The sequence below is a fragment of the Clytia hemisphaerica genome, unplaced genomic scaffold (genome assembly GCF_902728285.1).
Source record: "Clytia hemisphaerica strain Z4C2 unplaced genomic scaffold, Clytia hemisphaerica genome assembly, whole genome shotgun sequence".
Taxonomy (NCBI): domain Eukaryota; kingdom Metazoa; phylum Cnidaria; class Hydrozoa; order Leptothecata; family Clytiidae; genus Clytia; species Clytia hemisphaerica.
The window spans coordinates 1,529,563-1,548,928 of NW_027103994.1; the positions used below are offsets into that span (position 1 = coordinate 1,529,563).

Here is a 19,366-nt window from a genome sequence, read left to right on the forward strand (position 1 = left end):
GTGTCAACTGTATTCAGAAATAAGACAAAAATACACTTATGTATCTAAAACCGGGGGGGGGTACTTGTGCAAATGGGTTACGGGGATGCGCCGCTGGTGAGGGTACCTTTTTTAACCTTTAAGAGTCCCATTCAGGGTCACTTTTTTCGCAAATTTCGGGAAATTTTTCTGAAAAAACGAGTCCCACGTAGGACCTGGTCAGCAAGGGTAGTACCCCCCCCCCCCAGATCTAGAGAAAGATATAACCTGGAAATTTGCTAATAAAATAAATCCTCGTTTTTCAATTTAGGGCAAAATGTTAAAATTCATTATCTGTATTGTATTATCCATTGTATTGCCTTCCCATCAGAATTCTCCAGGAGGAACAGTTCATTGGTGGGTTGATGGCGCTGTAAGTATCATTTCAGAAATATCTCTTTCCTGTATTTCATTTTTTATAAGAACAAGTTAAGAACATTTTAAGGCTTTGTAAACTTTAAAAACCAATTTGAAAATGAAAATCGAAAAATGAAGAAGAAAGATGACGATCTTTTCTATTGGTGTGAAAAGTTTTTTTATACGCATTATAAAATGTGGAAACTAGTTGATCCCAGAAATTTATTTTGGTCAATTAGACATTAATTGATTATTAGCTAATTTACAGTGTGGTTAGATAAAAAATTCTTTCCAAATTATGTACAATCTCTCTTGTTCTTATGGGAATCATTAAAAAAATATTTTCAAACAAATACAGAGCTATATTTTTTTTTGTAGAATTACAAATTCGAGCTACGGTTGTTTGCAAATGCTGATCAATCTTGTGATAGAACGACCAATCCAACTTTAAGTACAGGTGTAACAGTGCCATACAAGAAGAATGCTGTCTTGGCAAGCCTGGCATCATCGAGTACCGTAATTTCCAGTGCTAATATATTAGCGTGTGTTGATTACCGGGCCGATATTGATATATATCGTGCTGATGTTATGTCATTTTCAATAGCAAAGAGCGACGATACAGCCTTTTATATCTCGTTTTATCCGTAAGTATTACCCACCATGTATTTTTCTTGAAAGCAAAAAAATAAAATTATAATTTATGAGAAAAATTATAACTATCTATCCCGAATAGGGGGTACTACCCTTGCCGACCGACGGCGATGTGTCACTGAAGTTAGAAATATTTTTTGAAAAAGTGACCCTGAATGGGACTGAAATTCCAAAATTTTCTCAAGATTTCTCATAATTTTTCCAAATTCCCCCAAAAATGTACCCTGGATTGATTTTTGGTGTTTTTGCGACCCTACCTGTCGGAACTCATGGAGATAAAAAAGGTACCCTGACCAATGGCACATCCCCTTTTTGCCCAAGTCCCCTCCCCTGATAGGCTAAACCTTACGGGAATAATAGCTATATACATCCGTGTATGAAAACGTCCATTCGATTTTTGGTCAATTTTTCTATATTTTGAAAATTGAAAATTGATTTTTTGCAGCAATTTTCAATATTTCATAAAGTTCAAAAATTGAATTTCAAATTTTGATCCAATTTACATTTTTTTCACGCCCAAAAAAATTGAGAATTGAATATTCATCCAGTTTTCACTATTTTTCAGTCTCAAAAAAGATTGAAAATGTAATTTTGGTCTATTATTTTTAATTTCAGAAAATATGTTGACTTTTAAAATTTATTGAAATTCCGATAGGGGTCAAAACGAAATGGCACTAGTGAGGAGGCCTGGGAACTAAATCCAAAACACAAAAATTAACACAGGTTAAATGGATATCTATTTATAATTTCGTATAAAACACCCCTGTTCCCATGACCTGGTGGAAAATAAAACTTCACCGGAGTGAGTCTGATAAAAGATTAAAATCGGCTGCGGGAAGATTTTTAAAGAAACTTTCCACTGGGGTGGAAATTTGAGCCTTTTTGATTGGTGTGATTTTCGATTAGGTTCTTGGGGATTACTCATATGGCGTTCTAAATCTCCAGATCTACTAAAGGTACACTTTTTTGTGACTCTAGTTTTTTGGGGGATTTTCTAGTTGATATATACACTTTTCTACCTGTTTTTTTGCCAAGTGCAAGTGTGCTTTTTGACCGGGTAGCCTGGTTTATATAAAATTTCACCGGGGGTGGACAGCTTTTATTTCAATTTCTCACTGGGGTTGAGATCACTCAGCTTTAATTACCTGGGGTGAGTCATTTCTTCAATGGAGCTTAAATTTAGGCAATTTTTTTCACCAGGTTATTCACCGGGGCGGACCTGACAGGGACACTGATTTAGGGGTGTTATAAATAAGTGTTTTCAAATAAGTAAATCTACGACTCAACAGTTGGATTCGTTTAACGATTATTGTATTCTGTATCGTATCATAACTACACACATGTTTTCTTGCTCCCAGATCCCCAAAGACAAAAGGTTGTGTTATGGATTTAGTTCACAGGCTTCCTCCCTACCACTAGTGCCATTCCCTTTCGACCCCTATTGGAATTTCAATAAATTTCGAAGGTCAATATTTTTTATGAAATTAAAAATAAGACCGAAATTACATTTTCAAATTTTTTTTAGCGTGAAAAAAAAAACTAAAATTGGATAAAAATCCAAAATTCAATTTTTGAACTTTTTGAAATATTGAAAATTGCTGCAAAAAATCAATTTTCAATTTTCAAAATATTGAAAATTAACCAACAATCAAATGGACGTTTTCATACACGGATGTATATAGTCTGTTATTGGGAAGCTTTGTATTATCACTATACCAAAAATGAAATTTCTAGTATATTAGTTTTTTTCTTATTCATTTTTATCTTTATAGAACTATTTTTCTTAGAAATTATAGTGCTATTTGTTATCTTTTCAGTGGTACATAATTTCTAAAACTACGGGGAGGGGTGACCTTGACGGTGGCTTGGCGGTCGACGGGGACGTACCGCTGGAGGTTGAAAAGTAGATATAAGATATAAATGTTCAGTAAATTTGGGACTCCTTCAGTACAACAAATTAAACATATTTTCCCATTTTTACCCTGAGAAGTGACAAAAGTGATTCAAAGTAGACGAAAATATGAAAATATTTCTAATTTCCACCCTGAAATCAAGCGCCGCGGCTCGACACTTTAAGTGGTCGGGCCACATAATATAGAAAATTTTGCGAATTTCACTCCTCTAGATTGGCTAAAACAGCCCCTCTTTTCTTGAAGAAGATATCTTCACAAATCCATAAAATTTGTTCCAAAAAAGAAATTTAGTCAGCAAATTTATTAATGTTAGACTGTGTTTTGTAGAGCCTTAAATGATAATGTATAAAATATATTCATACAATGATTAGTTATGGATGAAATATCTGAAATAAAAAGAAGTTTACAAATCGTTTTCTGTAAATTTGCCGAAAATATTTAGTCGCTCAGGTTGAGCTCTAACAAACTCATTGGCAATATTAATCAGGGATAGTGATTCCAAATTTGCCCAAAATGACTGTCAAATACTCATATTGAAAATTAGTAGATTTGGGACCCTGTCATCAGATATCTTCAGAACCTAAAAAGGAACCTTGACCAGCGACACGTCCCTATACGCGTATCATTTTTTAGTGCACACTTGAAACGAATGTACTTGAAAATGAACTGCAACTTTCATACAAATTTATGTTGTATTCTGATGAAAAATGTTTCAATTGGCCCAAGACCTTTAATGAGTGAAATCAGATATGGATTTGAAATTGAACTGCAACTTGTTTATGTTGTATTCTGATGAAAAATTTTTCAATTAGCCCAAGACCTTTAATGAGTGAAATCAGATATGGATTTGAAATTGAACTGCAACTTGTTTATGTTGTATTCTGATGAAAAATGTTTCAATTAGCCCAAGACCTTTAATGAGTCAATTCAGATATGGACTTGAAATTGAACTGCAACTTTTTTATGTTGCATTTTGATGAAAAATGTTTCAATTGGCCCAAGACCTTTAATGACTGAATTCAGATATTCAAAAGAGAACTTCGATTAAGAGACTTGAGATTTGGGCTGATGCACCAGCATTGTCAGCGTAGGTTATATGATTATATAAAATATTTCTTATTTTATAGTGGTACGTACAACTTGGTAGCAAAAGTCGATCCAACACGCAAATATTATAATGGTGTAACTATGACTGAAAAGAACAGTTCTCCAAAGGCTGGCTTTTTGAATCAGTTCACTGTTTTCGTGAATGGATCTTTGACATTCAAAATTGCAGGTATAGTACATCGAATACACCCCCGTCCAAATGGAAGGTTTGGCAAAAATTTCGTTCTAGCAGGGGAAATTACGAACCTTTTTCAGCCCAACTGGGAAATCGACTTTGATTTCATCTCCATTTGAAATTCAAGGAAAAATTCGCACTAAAAAAATCATTTTCGACTTTTTCAACAAAATAGATTTTTATTCCCATTGATATTTTCAGAAAGTTCATATCCACTGTAGGAAGAATTGTCATCGGGATATGAGAGATGAGTGTTATAATGAAAAAATACTAACCAAGTTAAATCATGAACATATAAACGACTGGATGTCTATCTTTTATTGTCTCTTTGAAGCGAGCTTCGTTGCCTGTACTTCAAAATTGGTATGAAAAATTCGACAATATTCCGTCATAATTTTATTTCTTTGAATTATTTAGGTAAAAGGATTGATAGAGCTTAAACATTACTCCTAATGCACAAAAAAATTACTTTCGAATTTTTTCACAAGTTTGAAATTTATTTTATCAACATTTTCAAATCTAAAGTGCAGAATTTCAACTGCGTGTATACTTTTGAATCCCTTTGTTACTCCAATAATTTTTTTTATGACTTGAATGAAAAAAATAGCTAGCCAAAGTTGAGTTCATAAGAATATCGAAATTAGAATGTGATACTCTCTAAAATTATTAGACACTTTTAAGTCAAATTTTAGAAAATATTAGTCAGAGCTTTGACAAACTGACGGTGATTTTGCCTCTGTTATCTTTGTTATGATATAAAAGACTTGAGAAGAGTAGAACAGCATAGACTTTTGTCGAAGTTTTGACGTTATTAACAAGGTATTCCCAAGTGGTATATCATCAAAATCTATTGTTTCATTTTATGCTTTTAACGAGGTGGCAACGAAGCTAGCAGCCTTTTCTACAAAAAGACAAAGGAGATGGATCTCCAGTCGTTTATATGTTCATGGTTAAATTTAATTATTGAAGTTTATTAGCCCAAAGAGAATATAAGCCCGTGTAAATGGAATACATGATCTTCTCGAACATATGTATATAATTATTTTTGGTCAAGATTTCACTTTCAAACTTCATGAAAGTGTCTTTGTAGACGCATTTTAAAATATGTGTATATTTTTTTTATATCATAAAAATATCATCTTTACAACGTATTTTCTATATAAACATAAGACTTCAATGACCAAAATATTAACCCTAAGACCACGAGGCACTTTAAAGTTTTGCGTTTCAAAAAGAAAAATGAAAATTTTCAAGGCTTTCTGGACTGATTTCTTAAAAAGATATGCCCCAAAAATGGTGAAAATGAGAACATGTTAAGAACATTTTTAGGCTTAAAAGGGGGTACGGTATTTCGGAATTGCGGAAATCGACCCTTTTTTCTTCGTAATTTCGGAAAACGGGTAAAATTCGTTCGGTATTTTGGAATGCTGAAATTGTTTCGGCATCGGAAATCCATTAATTTTTGCTTCAAAATTTCGGTATTATAAAGTTTTTATCCCCCTTTTTCTGAATTCATACATGAAAAAAGAATAGATGAAAAATTAGTCAAAACGAGGAAAAATACCCAAAAAAATCGGTATCGGAATTACAAGTATTTTTTTACGGAATCTCGGAAATTTTAGCAAAATTATTCGGTATTTCGGAAATCGCAAACCCCTCTTTAACAGTCAAGGACACCTTCAAATTAGCCTATCATAGGCTGATTAGCCTATCATGGGCTATTTAGACTATTTTATATAGGCTATTTAGCCGAAAATCTATAAAAACCTCGATTTCTGACGAAATATAAATAGTCGAGTCTATTTTTCACCATTACTCCATTGCCCAAAGCCAAAAGAATCTTTTTCACTTAAACTGATATAACATTCAATTTTGGAAACAGAAATATGAATAAATTTACTATCCATCGGCTAACTAACCGATTATAGGCTAATTTTCTGATAATGAAGTTCTGCTGAATCGACAAAAAGCCCGATTTTCTTACCCTGCGCATGTGCACGCACGTGCGGTACCAAAAAGTGGAATATTTCCTAAACCAAAATTGACCCAAAGTCAAAATTTGTCATGAGCATTTCTCTGACAATGAGAAACCATGTATTCCTTAGAGAAGACGCGACTATTTATATTTCGTCAGAAATCGAGGTTTTTATCGATTTTCGACTAAATAGCCTATATAAAATAGTCTAAATAGCCTATGATAGGCTAATTTGAAGGTGTCCTTGACTTTTAAAGGGATTCTCCGGTCATTTTTCAAGTTTGGCATTGAAGTTTCGTTTTATGCATATGATAAGGAAAATCTATCTCATAAAACGTAAAAATCTCTCATAGAGCCTTAAATGAAATTTTAAAACAGTGGAAGCTTTTTAAAAAGATTATCTCTTCGACCTTCCCTTCCAAACAGCTGAATCGAAATGGTGTGTATATAACGTCACTGGTTGCCCTCTCTTCTTTTATAGTTTGTTCATGGATTTATAATAGAGAACTCGTTTGACGAATACTCGGGTAAGTTATGCGTGTGTGCATGTTTCGTTCATTCAATTTTTGACGACATTTTTGGTCAAGAAATTGAATTTCGATGGCAATATTCAATTTTCAATTTTCGAGTTAAAAAATTGAAAATTGAATTTTGACTGCTAGTTTCAATTTTCGTTTTGTTTATTGCCAGAAATGAACTGAAATTTCCAGTATCATCTTTGATTTTCTAATATAAACTTCTTGCATTGAAAATTGAAAATAATATTTTCAAATACTGAAAATTGTGTCGTAAGAAATTGAAATTGACAAAACCAAACCAATTTTTTATCACGCTTGCTTTTCCACGAAAACAGATGCTCAAAAGTAGTGTTTCATCGGTTTTATTGTTATTTGTTGCTGTCTAGTTTTCAGGTCTTTTGCAGCTTAATTTAGTTTTGGGTTCTATAAATACATTATGGCATAAATTTCACGCTGGAGCAATTTCCTTTACGTAATATTTAACTCTTCGGATACTCTTTGGTCTTTGTCCGGCCTTTTATATTTGACTACACTCTTTTTTTATAAGAACAATTTCAAAAGAAGGCTGGAAATTGGCCTAAATCTAAGAACATATTAAGAACCCGGGGGGGGGTACTAGGGCAAGGTGGGTTACTGGGATGCTCCGCTGGTTAGGATACCTTTTTTAACCTCCACGAGTCCCAGGTAGGGTCGCAAAAACACCAAAATAGAAAAATCAGTCCCTCGTAGGGTGCCTATTTTTTGAAAATTTGGGGAAAAAGTAGAAAATTTTAGAATTTTAGTCCCGTTCAGGGTCACTTTTTTCGCAAATTTCGAGTCCCACGTAGGGTCCAGCGGAGCACCCCCGTCGGTCGACAAGGGTAGTACCCCACCCCCCGGATTAAGAAAAATGTGAGCCTCAGATTTCAGATTTTAAAAAGGTACTGACTTTAGCCGATTTTTTTTTATTAGAACACCTATAATTCGGCTGAGTCTGGATGTGCTTATTTACTCTCGCCACTTCCATTTCAGCTCTTAATGAAGTAAACGCGTGTGTAATCGATACATTAAGAGAAAAATTAGACTAACAAAGAAGAGACTGAATAAAACTATTGTTTCCTTTGTCTTCTTTGTAACTGGTTGTAAATCATTTTCAACTTTCAATTTTTTCATCCGAGACGTTTTTTTTACAAATTGGTTTGGTTTTGTCAAATTCAATTCTTCACGACAAAATTTCAGTATTTGAAAATATTATTTTCAATTTTCAATACAAAAAGTTTATATTAGAAAATCAAAGATGATACTGGAAATTTCAGTTCATTTCTGGCAGAAATAAAAATAAAATTGAAACTTTCAATCAAAATTCAATTTTCAATTTTTTGACTCGAAAATTGAAAATTGAAAATTACCATCGAAATTCAATTTTTTGACCAGAAATGTCGTCAAAAATTGATTGAACGGAACATGCCTGCATGGTTATGGCATCCGTGTATGAAAACGTCCATTCGATTGTTGGTCAATTTTCAATATTTTGAAAATTGAAAATTGATTTTTTGCAGCAATTTTCAATATTTCAAAAAGTTCAAAAATTGAATTTTATATTTTGATCCAATTTTAATTTTTTTTCACGCCCAAAAAAATCGAGAATTGAATATTCATCCAGTTTTCACTATTTTTCAGTCTCAAAAAAAATTGAAAATGTAATTTTGGTCTATTATTTTTGATTTCAGAACAAATGTTGACCTTTAAAATTTATTGAAATCCCAATAGGGGTCAAAAAGGAATGGCACTAGTGAGGAGGCCTGGGAACTAAATCCAAAACACAACAAATTAACACAGGTCAGATGGATATCTATTTATTATTTCGTATAAAACACCCCTGTTCCCATGACCTGGTGGAAAATAAAACTTCACCGGAGTGAGTCTGATAAAATATTAAAATCGGCTGCGGGAAGATTTTTAAAGAAACTTTCCACTGGGGTGGAAATTTGAGCCTTTTTTGATTGGTGTGAATGTCGATTAGGTTCTTTGGGATTACTCATATGGCGTTCTAAATCTCCAGATCTACTAAACGTACATGCTTTTTGACCGGGTTATATAAAATTTCACCGGGGTGGACAGCTTTTATTTCAATTTCTCACTGGGGTTGAGATCACTCAACTTCAATTGCCTGGGATGAGTCATCTCTTCACCGGAGCTTAAATTTAGGCTATTTTTTTCACCAGGTTATTCACTGGGGCGGACCTGACAGGGACACTGATTTAGGTGTGTTATAAATAAGTGTTTTCAAATAAGTAAATCTACGACTCAACAGTTGGATTCGTTTAACGATTATTGTATTCTGTATCGTATCATAACTACACACATGTTTTCTTGCTCCCAGATCCCCAAAGACAAAAGGTTGTGTTATGGATTTAGTTCACAGGCTTCCTCCCTACCACTAGTGCTAGGGAATTTCAATAAATTTCGAAGGTCAATATCTTTTATGAAATTAAAAATAAGACCGAAATTACATTTTCAAATTTTTTTTAGCGTGAAAAAAAAACTAAAATTGGATAAAAATCCAAAATTCAATTTTTGAACTTTTTGAAATATTGAAAATTGCTGCAAAAAATCAATTTTCAATTTTCAAAATATTGAAAATTGACCAACAATCGAATGGACGTTTTCATACACGGATGGTTATGGCATGTCTTAAAATTACCATAATTTTTAGATCGCATTAGTCGACAGAAAACGACCAAACAAATGACTGAACATGAAGGGTACTATGATGTAGTTTCTATCCTGATGTGTAACCTAATTGTTTTTTCGCTGATTTTCGCGAAAAACCGCAAAAACTGATTATTACGTAATAATCGATGACGTCATCAAGACAATTGGATAAATCATTCTTGAGAAATTCAATTTTTAGTTTTGATGACGTCATCAATTATTACGTAATAATTAGTTTTTGCGATTTTTCGCGAAAATCAGCGAAAAAACAATTAGGTTACACATCAGGTTAGAAACTTCATCATACCCTTCATGTTCAGTCATTTGTTTGGTCATTTTCTGTCGACTAATGCGATCTAAAAATTATGGTAATTTTCAGTTTTTGAGACATGCCATAACTTACCCGAGTATGACGAAAAATCTGAACTTGAATAATAAATCCCATTTTGTACTCGGTACCGTGTGGTAACTATTACAAATTCTGCCCCTTTTGTCAATTTTAGTCCTTTTTTCTATTTTAGCAATTGATAGAGAGTACGACCACGTCAAATGCAGAATAGCGACATCAGACGAAGGCAATGGTACGAATACTGACTACGATGGTTACTTGACACAAGTGCAATTGGGTCTAAACACGGTCATTGTCTTTTTATTATTTTTATTATTTTCATTTTTACAAAATTTCTGGAAAAACATCTTTTTTATAAGAGCAAAAATATATGTACCTTCAATGACTTAAGTCCTGGGGGGGGGGTACTACCCTTGCCGACCGGGTCTTAAGTATCAAGAACAAGATAAGAACATTTAAGACCTCGCAGAAAGTTTTTAGGAAGTCGCAAAAAAAAGATAATCACAAAATGAAATACAGTATGAGCATTTTAAAAACTTTATTGGCTCATTCAAGACATACAAAAGCTCCAAATTTATTGTATATCAAAATCAGGTGGTCATATATTTGCTTAAACCAACTTAATACGTCGCAAACGAATGTTTAAGTTAACAAACATTTTCATTATCCTGTGTGTTTTTTTAATAGGATTGTTCTTTCACTTACGAAGGTGAAACAACAGCTCAAACCAAAATCGTACACATTATGATGGAGGACTATGTCTCCGAAGATGCTTCGACATCAATGAGTAGCATTCCCGTAGTTTTCATAATCAAGACCATTGATTGTTGTAAGTTTGTCGTTAAGTTCTATAGTTCCCAGAGAATTGCTCTTTTTGAGAAAAAATTCAGGATTCTTTACTCCTTTTTTCATCAGAACTCCTTTCCGACAGTAGCTACAGCCTCGTTTTTCCGGAGTTTTATTCCATAAAAGATTTGACCCTAAAATCAAGTAAACAAAAGGGGGGGTTAAAAGACTCTAAAATAATTGAGAGTGTTGCTTCCAGCCCTTTTGAAACCCAAATTATCATTCAAAATGTTTTTTTCTTTTAAAGATTTGTGGGTGGCTGTTATGGTGACAAATACAAAAGTTTTTTACAAAACGAATAATTAGAGTGGCTATCCGCACAACATAAAAATGTAGTGAAGTTTTTTTAAGAAAACAAAAATTTAATTTAAAATATTTTGTTTTTCAGCCGGCGGTGGCTCGTGTGCTGTACCAGTGCCATTCACAAGTCACCCTGCTTGCGAAAGCTACACCACAACATATACCCATACCGGACTGTAAGTGTACTAATTGAATTTTTTTTGTAAAACAAGAGTGACTTACCCTGTACCAAACTCTACTTAGCTGACTGAAAAGATAAAGGTCGGTCTCCACTCCCGTGGGGGGGGGCAGCTTGGCAAAAGGACCGACGGGTATGTGCGGGTCCTAAGGGTACCTTTTCCAATATGTTTAAAATGCACTGTAAGGGTCAGAAAAACTAGAGATGCACTGTAAGGGTAGAAATTTCAGAAAATTCTTGAAAAACCTAGATATTTTGACCAAAAATGCTAGAATTTTAACCATTTTTTGCACGAAAGGGATCAAAAGTTTTGGGGGAAAATGCACTCTAAGGGTATGATTTTCACTGATTTTTGCTGCACTGTAAAGGTGCAATTTTAAAAGCCAATTTTTGGCCCGCACATACCGTCAGTCCGCAAACCCAGTGCCCCCCTCCGGGTCTCCACTTTCGTGCAACATGAGCGAAAAATTTTTGACGTTTTTGTAAGGGTATTGGTCGGTTGAAAATGAAGGAATTCCATTAGTCGAAATTGACGTAACGGAGGAAAAAAGTAGAACTTCCTTCAACTTTTTTTTTGTTCGCGCGAAACTTTTTTATGACGTAATTTTTTGTACAGGCAAAAAATGTTAAGAAAAAAAATGTCGCCCATTTTGCGCGAAAGTGGAGACCGGCCTTAACGTGTTCGGTTTGTAATACGGTTAGCAACATTCCGTATCTGAGACTTTTTTATGCAAATCCCTATACGTCTCTATGGTGGAGCGTAGCTATTTTTAGCATTCAATGTAGCTCAACTACTATTACAGTAACCCATTAATGCAATGGTATTTTTCATTTTCAAAAAGAACACTCCTACGCTTTGTTTTCTCGGATTTTTTACCAGAAAACTGGGACAAACTGAGACACAGAATCTCGCTAACCGCGAAACAGACCGACACACGAAAATTTTTATCAAAACATAAAAAACGTCCGTGGGCGGGGGTGGTACAGGCCAGATTGGTGCGACAGTAATCCTTTTTGGCCTATGTTCACCCAGGGTAAAGATACTACTTTAAGGAATGAAACCTTCGCATGGAAACTTTCTTTATTTTTGTAAATTCTAGGCAGATTCTTAATTCTGCGAACCTAAAAAGTCTGAAAAGCTCAAGCTCAAGTGATTTTCGTTATATTTTTGGATGTGAAAAAGAATAATCTCTCATAAGAATTATTGAGAGAAAAAATTAAAGTAATACTATCTGGTTGGGAATTCCATTGACATCCTGCATAGTACTCCCGATTAAGAAGGCTATAATTCTACTTCGAATTACAGAATTTTTTAAGTATACAGGTTCAAATTAACTTTATTCGAAATGTTCGAAATGACTTTATTTTTAAAGATGCACAAAATACCTTTAGATAGAGGGCTATATTTTGAACTATTGCATATTTTTTCCATTTTTTAAGGCCGTCATTTCATGAATTTTCACCACCAAATACAATTTGGAATGCCGGTAACGTAGAGATCACACCAAGCGATACATTTCATCGTGTTCATTTTTATTGCTTTGCATCCAAATCAACACAGGGTGCTACATCGGATCCAAAATGTTTGTTTCTTAAAGAATCTTCCTTGAGTAAGTATCAATTTCAATTGAAGGTACCTCAAGGGAAGAAATTCTCGCGGAATTTAGTTTCGCGGTTCATAGCTCAAAATTGGGTAGTTTGGCGAAATTCAATTTCACTGCTCGTTTACAGTATGACCTATTCTGCCCTAAAAAGACGAATTTTAGAGGTGATTTTTTTAATCTTGAGAATATTCATGGTTCGCAGAATTTAGCTTCACGGATTTGTCGAAAAAACCTCGAAAATAAATTCCGATAAATTTGTTCCGCGAAAATTTCTTCCCGCGAAGACTTTTTTCCCTCGTGGTAATTAAAAGACTTTTTTCTATATAAGAACGATTTCGTTTGCTTACTCATACAGTTTTGATTTAAAAGCTTTTTGATATTGAATTGACACGGATAGGGGCAAGATTGGTCAGAAAGAGGAAGCATTTTTCTGCTTATATAACGGCACTTTACTCAAACTAGTGCTTTATCAGCACAATATAATAATAAGCAGACACTGTCTTGATATAAAACACGTGTATGATATGAAACGGGAACACCTTTGTAAAAATAATATCATTTAACGTCTTCTTAACGCACACAAAGCGCTTTTCTAGCGCTTTTCTAAAAGAAACAACTTCCTCCGCTTTCCAAACTGCGTGAGCATAAACATTTCATTTGTAGAGTTTTCTTGTTCAACATCATTTGTGCAAGAATAATGTCTTAAACCATTTTAAGTTGTAAAACTTGACTTTCTTTTATACTTTGACCTTAGATTTCAAATACAGTGTTTTTTTCAAAGTATTAAACTCCAAGCATGCTAAAAGACTAATTCAGACGTGATTCCAACATAACAGAAATTAAGTAAAAGCAACAGTTTAATTTTTTGATTTATTTTACAGCACACGAGATTTCGATTGCGAGATTTGAACCAGGAACAGGTAGCGTACAAGCGAAGATTGAGACTGTTACTCTTACATTCAACGGCGCCGTAAGTGTATTATGTACCTTATCGGGGGAAAAAATGTCGGAGTTTTATTTAGTCAGAGTTTTTTTTCGTCGGGGAAAAATTTAGATTCATCTAAAGGCATTTTCGTCACTTTTCCCCGACCAAAGTTTCAAATTCGCCAATTTCACCCGACTAAATTACATTTTCCGATTTCTTTCATTAAGGTAAACAAGGTAAGAAGTAGATACGAGAAAAAGAATTCTACACTAAAAGTACTTCGCTATGTGTCGCGTTTTAAACTTCGTCAATTATTTACTGAATAATTCAGTAACAGTGCCGTAGGAAGCATTTTCATATTGGGGGGGGGAGCTGAAGTTTAGTGACACCGCGAGGGCTAACCTTGGTTTGGCCCGAGTGGGGAAATCTTGAAAATTTGAGCTCTAGATTGCTTAAAAATACACTCAAAAAATTATTGGGGGGGGGGGGAATAGCCCCCCCCGCTTGCCCCCCCCCCCCAGTTGCTACCGCACTGGAATAGTAAATTTAACGGTCCAACTAGAATCCAAGTCCCTCCATAAACCTCTCACAGGCTCAGACTATAACTTTCACAAAAGCAAATATCTTTAATTTCTTTTTACAGATCAGTGGATTAGGAAATGGTGGTACAATCTCCGTACTTCAAACCTCTGATAATGGTGTTGTATTCACAGAGACGTTTAATAGCACAACAAGTACGAAATGCTCAAATATCGGCGGTAATAGATTACAATGTGATATCTCCGACGTAACACTTACACCTGGTACCGAATATTACGCTCTTGTTGGAGCTCCCTCAACATATACAAAATACTGCGCGGAAAGCTCGACAATTTCAGGAGGAGTTTGGACTTTCACGATGAATACACAAATTGGTAAGTTTCACATTTGATTTATTGGAAGGTGAACGAAAATTATGGCAAAGTGCTGGATGTAAGACAAATCACTTTCTTCATTTCAAAATTTATTCAAAAAAAAAAACATTACCCCCCCCCTCCTCCTCCCGGGATTAACTTTTCACCTAAAAAGCAACCTGTTTTCGTCAAGTTGAACATCATGACCAAAAATCTACTTGAAGAAATGTAACATTTTCATTAAAAACACCATCTTATAGTTTGATAAGGATGTTAAATTTGAAATATGAAAAAAATATCACTGTTTCTTTAGTTTTTGACCTACCATTAACAAATAGGTATATTTCTTGAATTGTTTACGAATGGGGGAGGGGGGCTTTCATCGTTTTCTTAAGCAGCTTGATAAGAAGTCAACAATACCTTAAGTGTATAGGTATATTTTCGCAGGTGCTATATTTTCGCGCTATGAATAACCTCATGGCTGTTAACAAACTTGTTTAAATACAGAACTTCCGTCACACCAAATGTTTCGAAGCAGACGTAACTGAGAATTTTTTCTTTCTTTGTCACAATTTAGCTAGTTCATTAGTTGGTACAGCAAATTTAAAAGTATACACGGATAGTAATTATGATACAGAGGTGACAAGCACCCATACTACGCAACTTGGTCACTACATCTACTTGGAGATCAATGTTGACAAAGTGAAAGATTTTGTTCCGTATCACTGTTTTGCTACCGACACGGCTGATTTGAATGACCCCGTTTCACATTATTTGATTTCTCAAGGGTGAGTATTTTTAATTTTTGGTTAAAGCTTAATTGCCCAGGGGTACAGGGGAAAAAAGGGTTACGGGGATGCCCCGCTGGTCAGGGTACCTTTTTTAACCTCCACGAGTCCCAGGTAGGCTTGCAAAAAACACCAAAATAGAAAAATCAGTCCCTCGTAGGGTGCATTTGGGAAAAAGTAGAAAAGTTGAGAAAATTTAGGAATTTCAGTCCCATTCATTTTTTTCGCAAATTTCGCCAAAAGTTTTGAAAAAACGAGTCCCACGTAGGGTCCAATTTTCAAAGATCAGAGGAGCACCCATGTCGGTCGGAAAGGGTAGTACCCCCCACCGGGCATAATTGTTATCTCTTTTTTATTTACAAGAATAACTTTTTATCTTAAAAATGCCATCTATTATGACGTCATGATCCGTATCTACGTGAAAAAATAGCGAAAAAAATTTATCGGTTAAACTGTATAATAACACCATATGTGTATAGTATCGTTTGGTCATTTTCTGTTGGCTAATGCGGTCTAAACATCATGGTTGGCAAGACACGCTACGACGTTTTCGAGAACTGTCAAACAAGTAAAAATTGGGCACAGTCTAATATATCCCGATTCTGTTCCTAAAATTAAAAAAAGGGTAACAACAATTTTTGGCTTAAAGCTCTGAAAAAAGAAGAGCTTAGAGAAAGAGCTACACTAAGAAAAAATTACATTAGGAAGAAAGAAGAACTGACTTAAAGATCACACCTATGTCTAAAATGGTTTTGTTTAAAGGGAATCGAGGTTCGTGTTTAAGTGAGAATACGGAAAAGAATTCAAAGACCCCAGTTTTGTCTTTTGATTACGTAAGAACAGGGTGAGAACGATTTGAGGCTCAAAGAAAGAAAATAAGAATAGGCAAGCTTGCAGTGATTGTTTTTGTAAAAAGTATGATATAAAAACTTTTTTGTTCGATGAATTCATTTCAGATGCGATGAAGATAACACAGTGGTTCGAACTGTCAAAACTTCAACTCAAATGCGATTCTATTTTGAATCGTTCCTTTTCAAATCATCAACAACACCTGCTATTTATTTACATTGTCAAGTCAAGAACTGTGCCTCCCAATGCGGTGTCAGTTGTGGTAGTAAACGACGAAGAAGATCTCTGGATGATGGCGTTGATGAAGATGAGAGTCTTTACCATGTATCAAGTGTGAAAATACCTTTACATCCAAAATCAGGTTTGTATTTAAAGTCTGTTTTGCAATATAATTTGCAGCGTTGACAAAATAGGCTGCAACTTTCAATAGAATTCGAATTAGATAGCGGCTTTTGGCTTGTTGAAAAGATAAACAGGAGTGGAATATTACGAAAAAGAAAATAATTCTTTACTTTGCATCAAGTGTGAAAATACGTTTACATCGAAAATCAGATTTGTTTCTACTCGTCTTGTAATAGAATCTAAAGCGGTGACATAAAAAAGACTGCAACTTTTGATAGAATTCGAATTAGATAGCGGCTTTGGGCTTGTTGAAAAGATAAACAGGAGTGGAATATTATGAAGAAAAAAAATCAAAAACACGGTTTAAAAATAGCTTTCTGCTGCAACTCAGACATTACCATAAAGGACGGTGCTGATTATAAGCATAATTGAGTAATGATATGAGTGTAAACATAATTTTTAGAGGCCCCAGCGTAATCTCCAATCACAACCAACCTATCACGTTAAAAAGATTCTAATCCCATCATCATTGCACTGAAAATATCCTTTTCACGCTATCACATACTCAGTGGCAAAATGTAGGTGTCAGGTCTTCTGTAGGTGTCAGGTCTGCTTAACGACAAGCCATCCATACCAATAAATTATTTTATCAATCACGTATCACGTTTTTTGGAATGATAGGTCACGCAAAATTAGAAGGCCCAATTATGCGATCAAACAAACCGCTGGGGCCTCTATTTGATTAGTTATGTTGCCTCATTCCGCTGTTAAAAAGTTCCTAATATAAGATTGGGGGTATCTTTACCTTCCTTGTGGTGCTTTTATAATTTTGGTTTTTTTTTCTTTGTTATATTTTCTACAGAGTTAATTGAAGATCGACGAATGAAACACATCGTTCGAAATCAAATGAAGAACAACGAAACGATTAAAAAACACAAAGAAGAGAAAACATCCGAAGAAACGAAAACAAATGAAGATGAAGAATGGAAAACCTTGTATAAAATGGTGTTGATCCCATACTTCTCACTTGCTATCTTGGCCATTGTTTCATACACAGGTTACCGTCATTTCTATGACTAAAAGATGGTGTTGTATCCAAGTGAAGTAATATTATTTTCGAGGTGTTAAAAACCACTTATTGAAATTTATCCAAAACTTGAGGTCACGAGGGGTTCAAGGGGCCCCTAATTCCATTTTTCCGTCCATTTTTTTCTCCAATTTCCGTCATACTGTCTTAAAAAAAGCCGAAATTCTGCCACCGTGAATTGTCTTTGAAATTCCCGATTTTTGTAGAAAACTCCAGAAATGTTGTCAATTTCATCTAATTTAGACTAAATTCTGAAATCCGACCAATTTTTAGCTGAATTCCGTTTTTCCAAACAAAAATACTGAATTTTCCGTTTCCGGCAATGGAACTAACTGCCTAGTTCCGTCCATTTTTTCGTCGAATTTCGAATTTCCGGACAAAAAAGTGTCGATTCACAGTGGAATATTCTGGCTGGTCGTATAAGAGATATGCCTTCAGTATCTACCTTCAAAAAAGCAATCCTCGAGTTTCTAAGGCCTAAACCTTCTCCTGTTTTTGGAGCTCGTGACAACCAGGGTGTGATCCTTCTCAATCGTCTTCGAGTAGGATTTAGTCGCCTCAATGAACATAAATTTAGACACGGTTTTCGTGACACCTTAGATCCTTTTTGTCCGTGTCCGTCTATTTACTCTCAGGCAAGACATCTTTTGTTCAACAAACTTCTGAACCAAGACATAAATATTTATCCACTAAGCCCTCCTAAGCTCTTCAACCTTTTGTTGTACGGTGATCCAGAATTACCTTTCAACATAAATAACATAATAATTAATCTTGTCATTGAATTCATTCTCGACTCTGAAAGGTTTAGTGGTGCCTTATTTTAGCTTAATGATCTTCTTATACAGCTCTATAAAAATTTTTAATATTTGTGTTTATCCTTTTAGTGATGGTTTTCCCTTTAAGTTTTTTATTTTATTCAATAGCTTAGTACCCTTGGCGATATCACTTAGTGCCTTGCGGGGGGATGAGCTATTTATTTTTTCTGTGTTTGTTTTTGTAAGTAGTAAATTTCTAAAAAGCTTTTTGTTGGTCGGGACTTGGGATTGAGGAAGTATTCATCAATCACTGGTTTTAATTCCAATGTTGTAGGCATTCAAATCTACAATCAGTGCAATAATATTTGCTAATAAACACAGATTTTTGATGATAAAACTTATTTCCCCTCCCCCCAAGCTTCAATGGTTGAGTCTACAGCCCTGTTGCCTTCTTCAACCATTGAAATTAGGGGGAGGGGATTTAGGAGAGGGAAGTGAGTAAATTCAGTGTTTTTTTAGGCTGGTGTCAATATATTATTGCACTGATTGTAGCACATAGATAGCATTTTCAAACGAAAAAAGAAGAATATTTTCAGAAATTCTTTGATTTTGTTAATTCTGCTTTGCTAGCATAAGAGGCATATGCTTTCTTTTTACAAAAAAGAACACCTTTAAGTTTAAGATGATGACATTTGGGAAGAATTTCCTGAATCAAAATCCTCGTGATCACTTACTGTGCGGGAACTTGTAAATTTAGTAAAACTAGGTAAAAAGCACGTTTTTCCTTATTGAAATATGACTTTAAAGTAATTATCTTTTTTGTATTTTTGTACGTAGTGTATCCAATATTTAATTGGAAATAGATAAAACTCACTTAGAATTCATACTTTACATCATTTTGGATTTTGAATTATTTTGTATGAGGCCCCCAATGCTTTTCGTGATGGTGTGATTGGCGTTTTTTTGAGTTTGTGATTTCGTGATTTAAGATTTTAGAGTGCGTGATTACGTGATCGGAGGAAACAACGTGATCAATGTGATC

General features: G+C 34.6%; 1 protein-coding gene across 1 annotated transcript; it reads left to right on the plus strand.

Annotated features, from left to right (window-relative positions):
- The first annotated feature begins 293 nt into the window (after positions 1-293).
- LOC136811271 (uncharacterized) lies at positions 294-17,648 on the plus strand. The gene is made up of 12 exons (XM_067067885.1): positions 294-391; positions 754-1,019; positions 4,067-4,215; positions 9,930-10,045; positions 10,445-10,586; positions 10,992-11,079; positions 12,522-12,691; positions 13,567-13,655; positions 14,254-14,524; positions 15,081-15,291; positions 16,248-16,501; positions 17,345-17,648. Exons 1-12 carry the CDS (start codon positions 296-298, stop codon positions 17,560-17,562), a joined length of 2,070 nt encoding a protein of 689 aa, XP_066923986.1. The 5' UTR covers positions 294-295; the 3' UTR covers positions 17,563-17,648.
- The last annotated feature ends 1,718 nt before the right edge of the window (positions 17,649-19,366 follow it).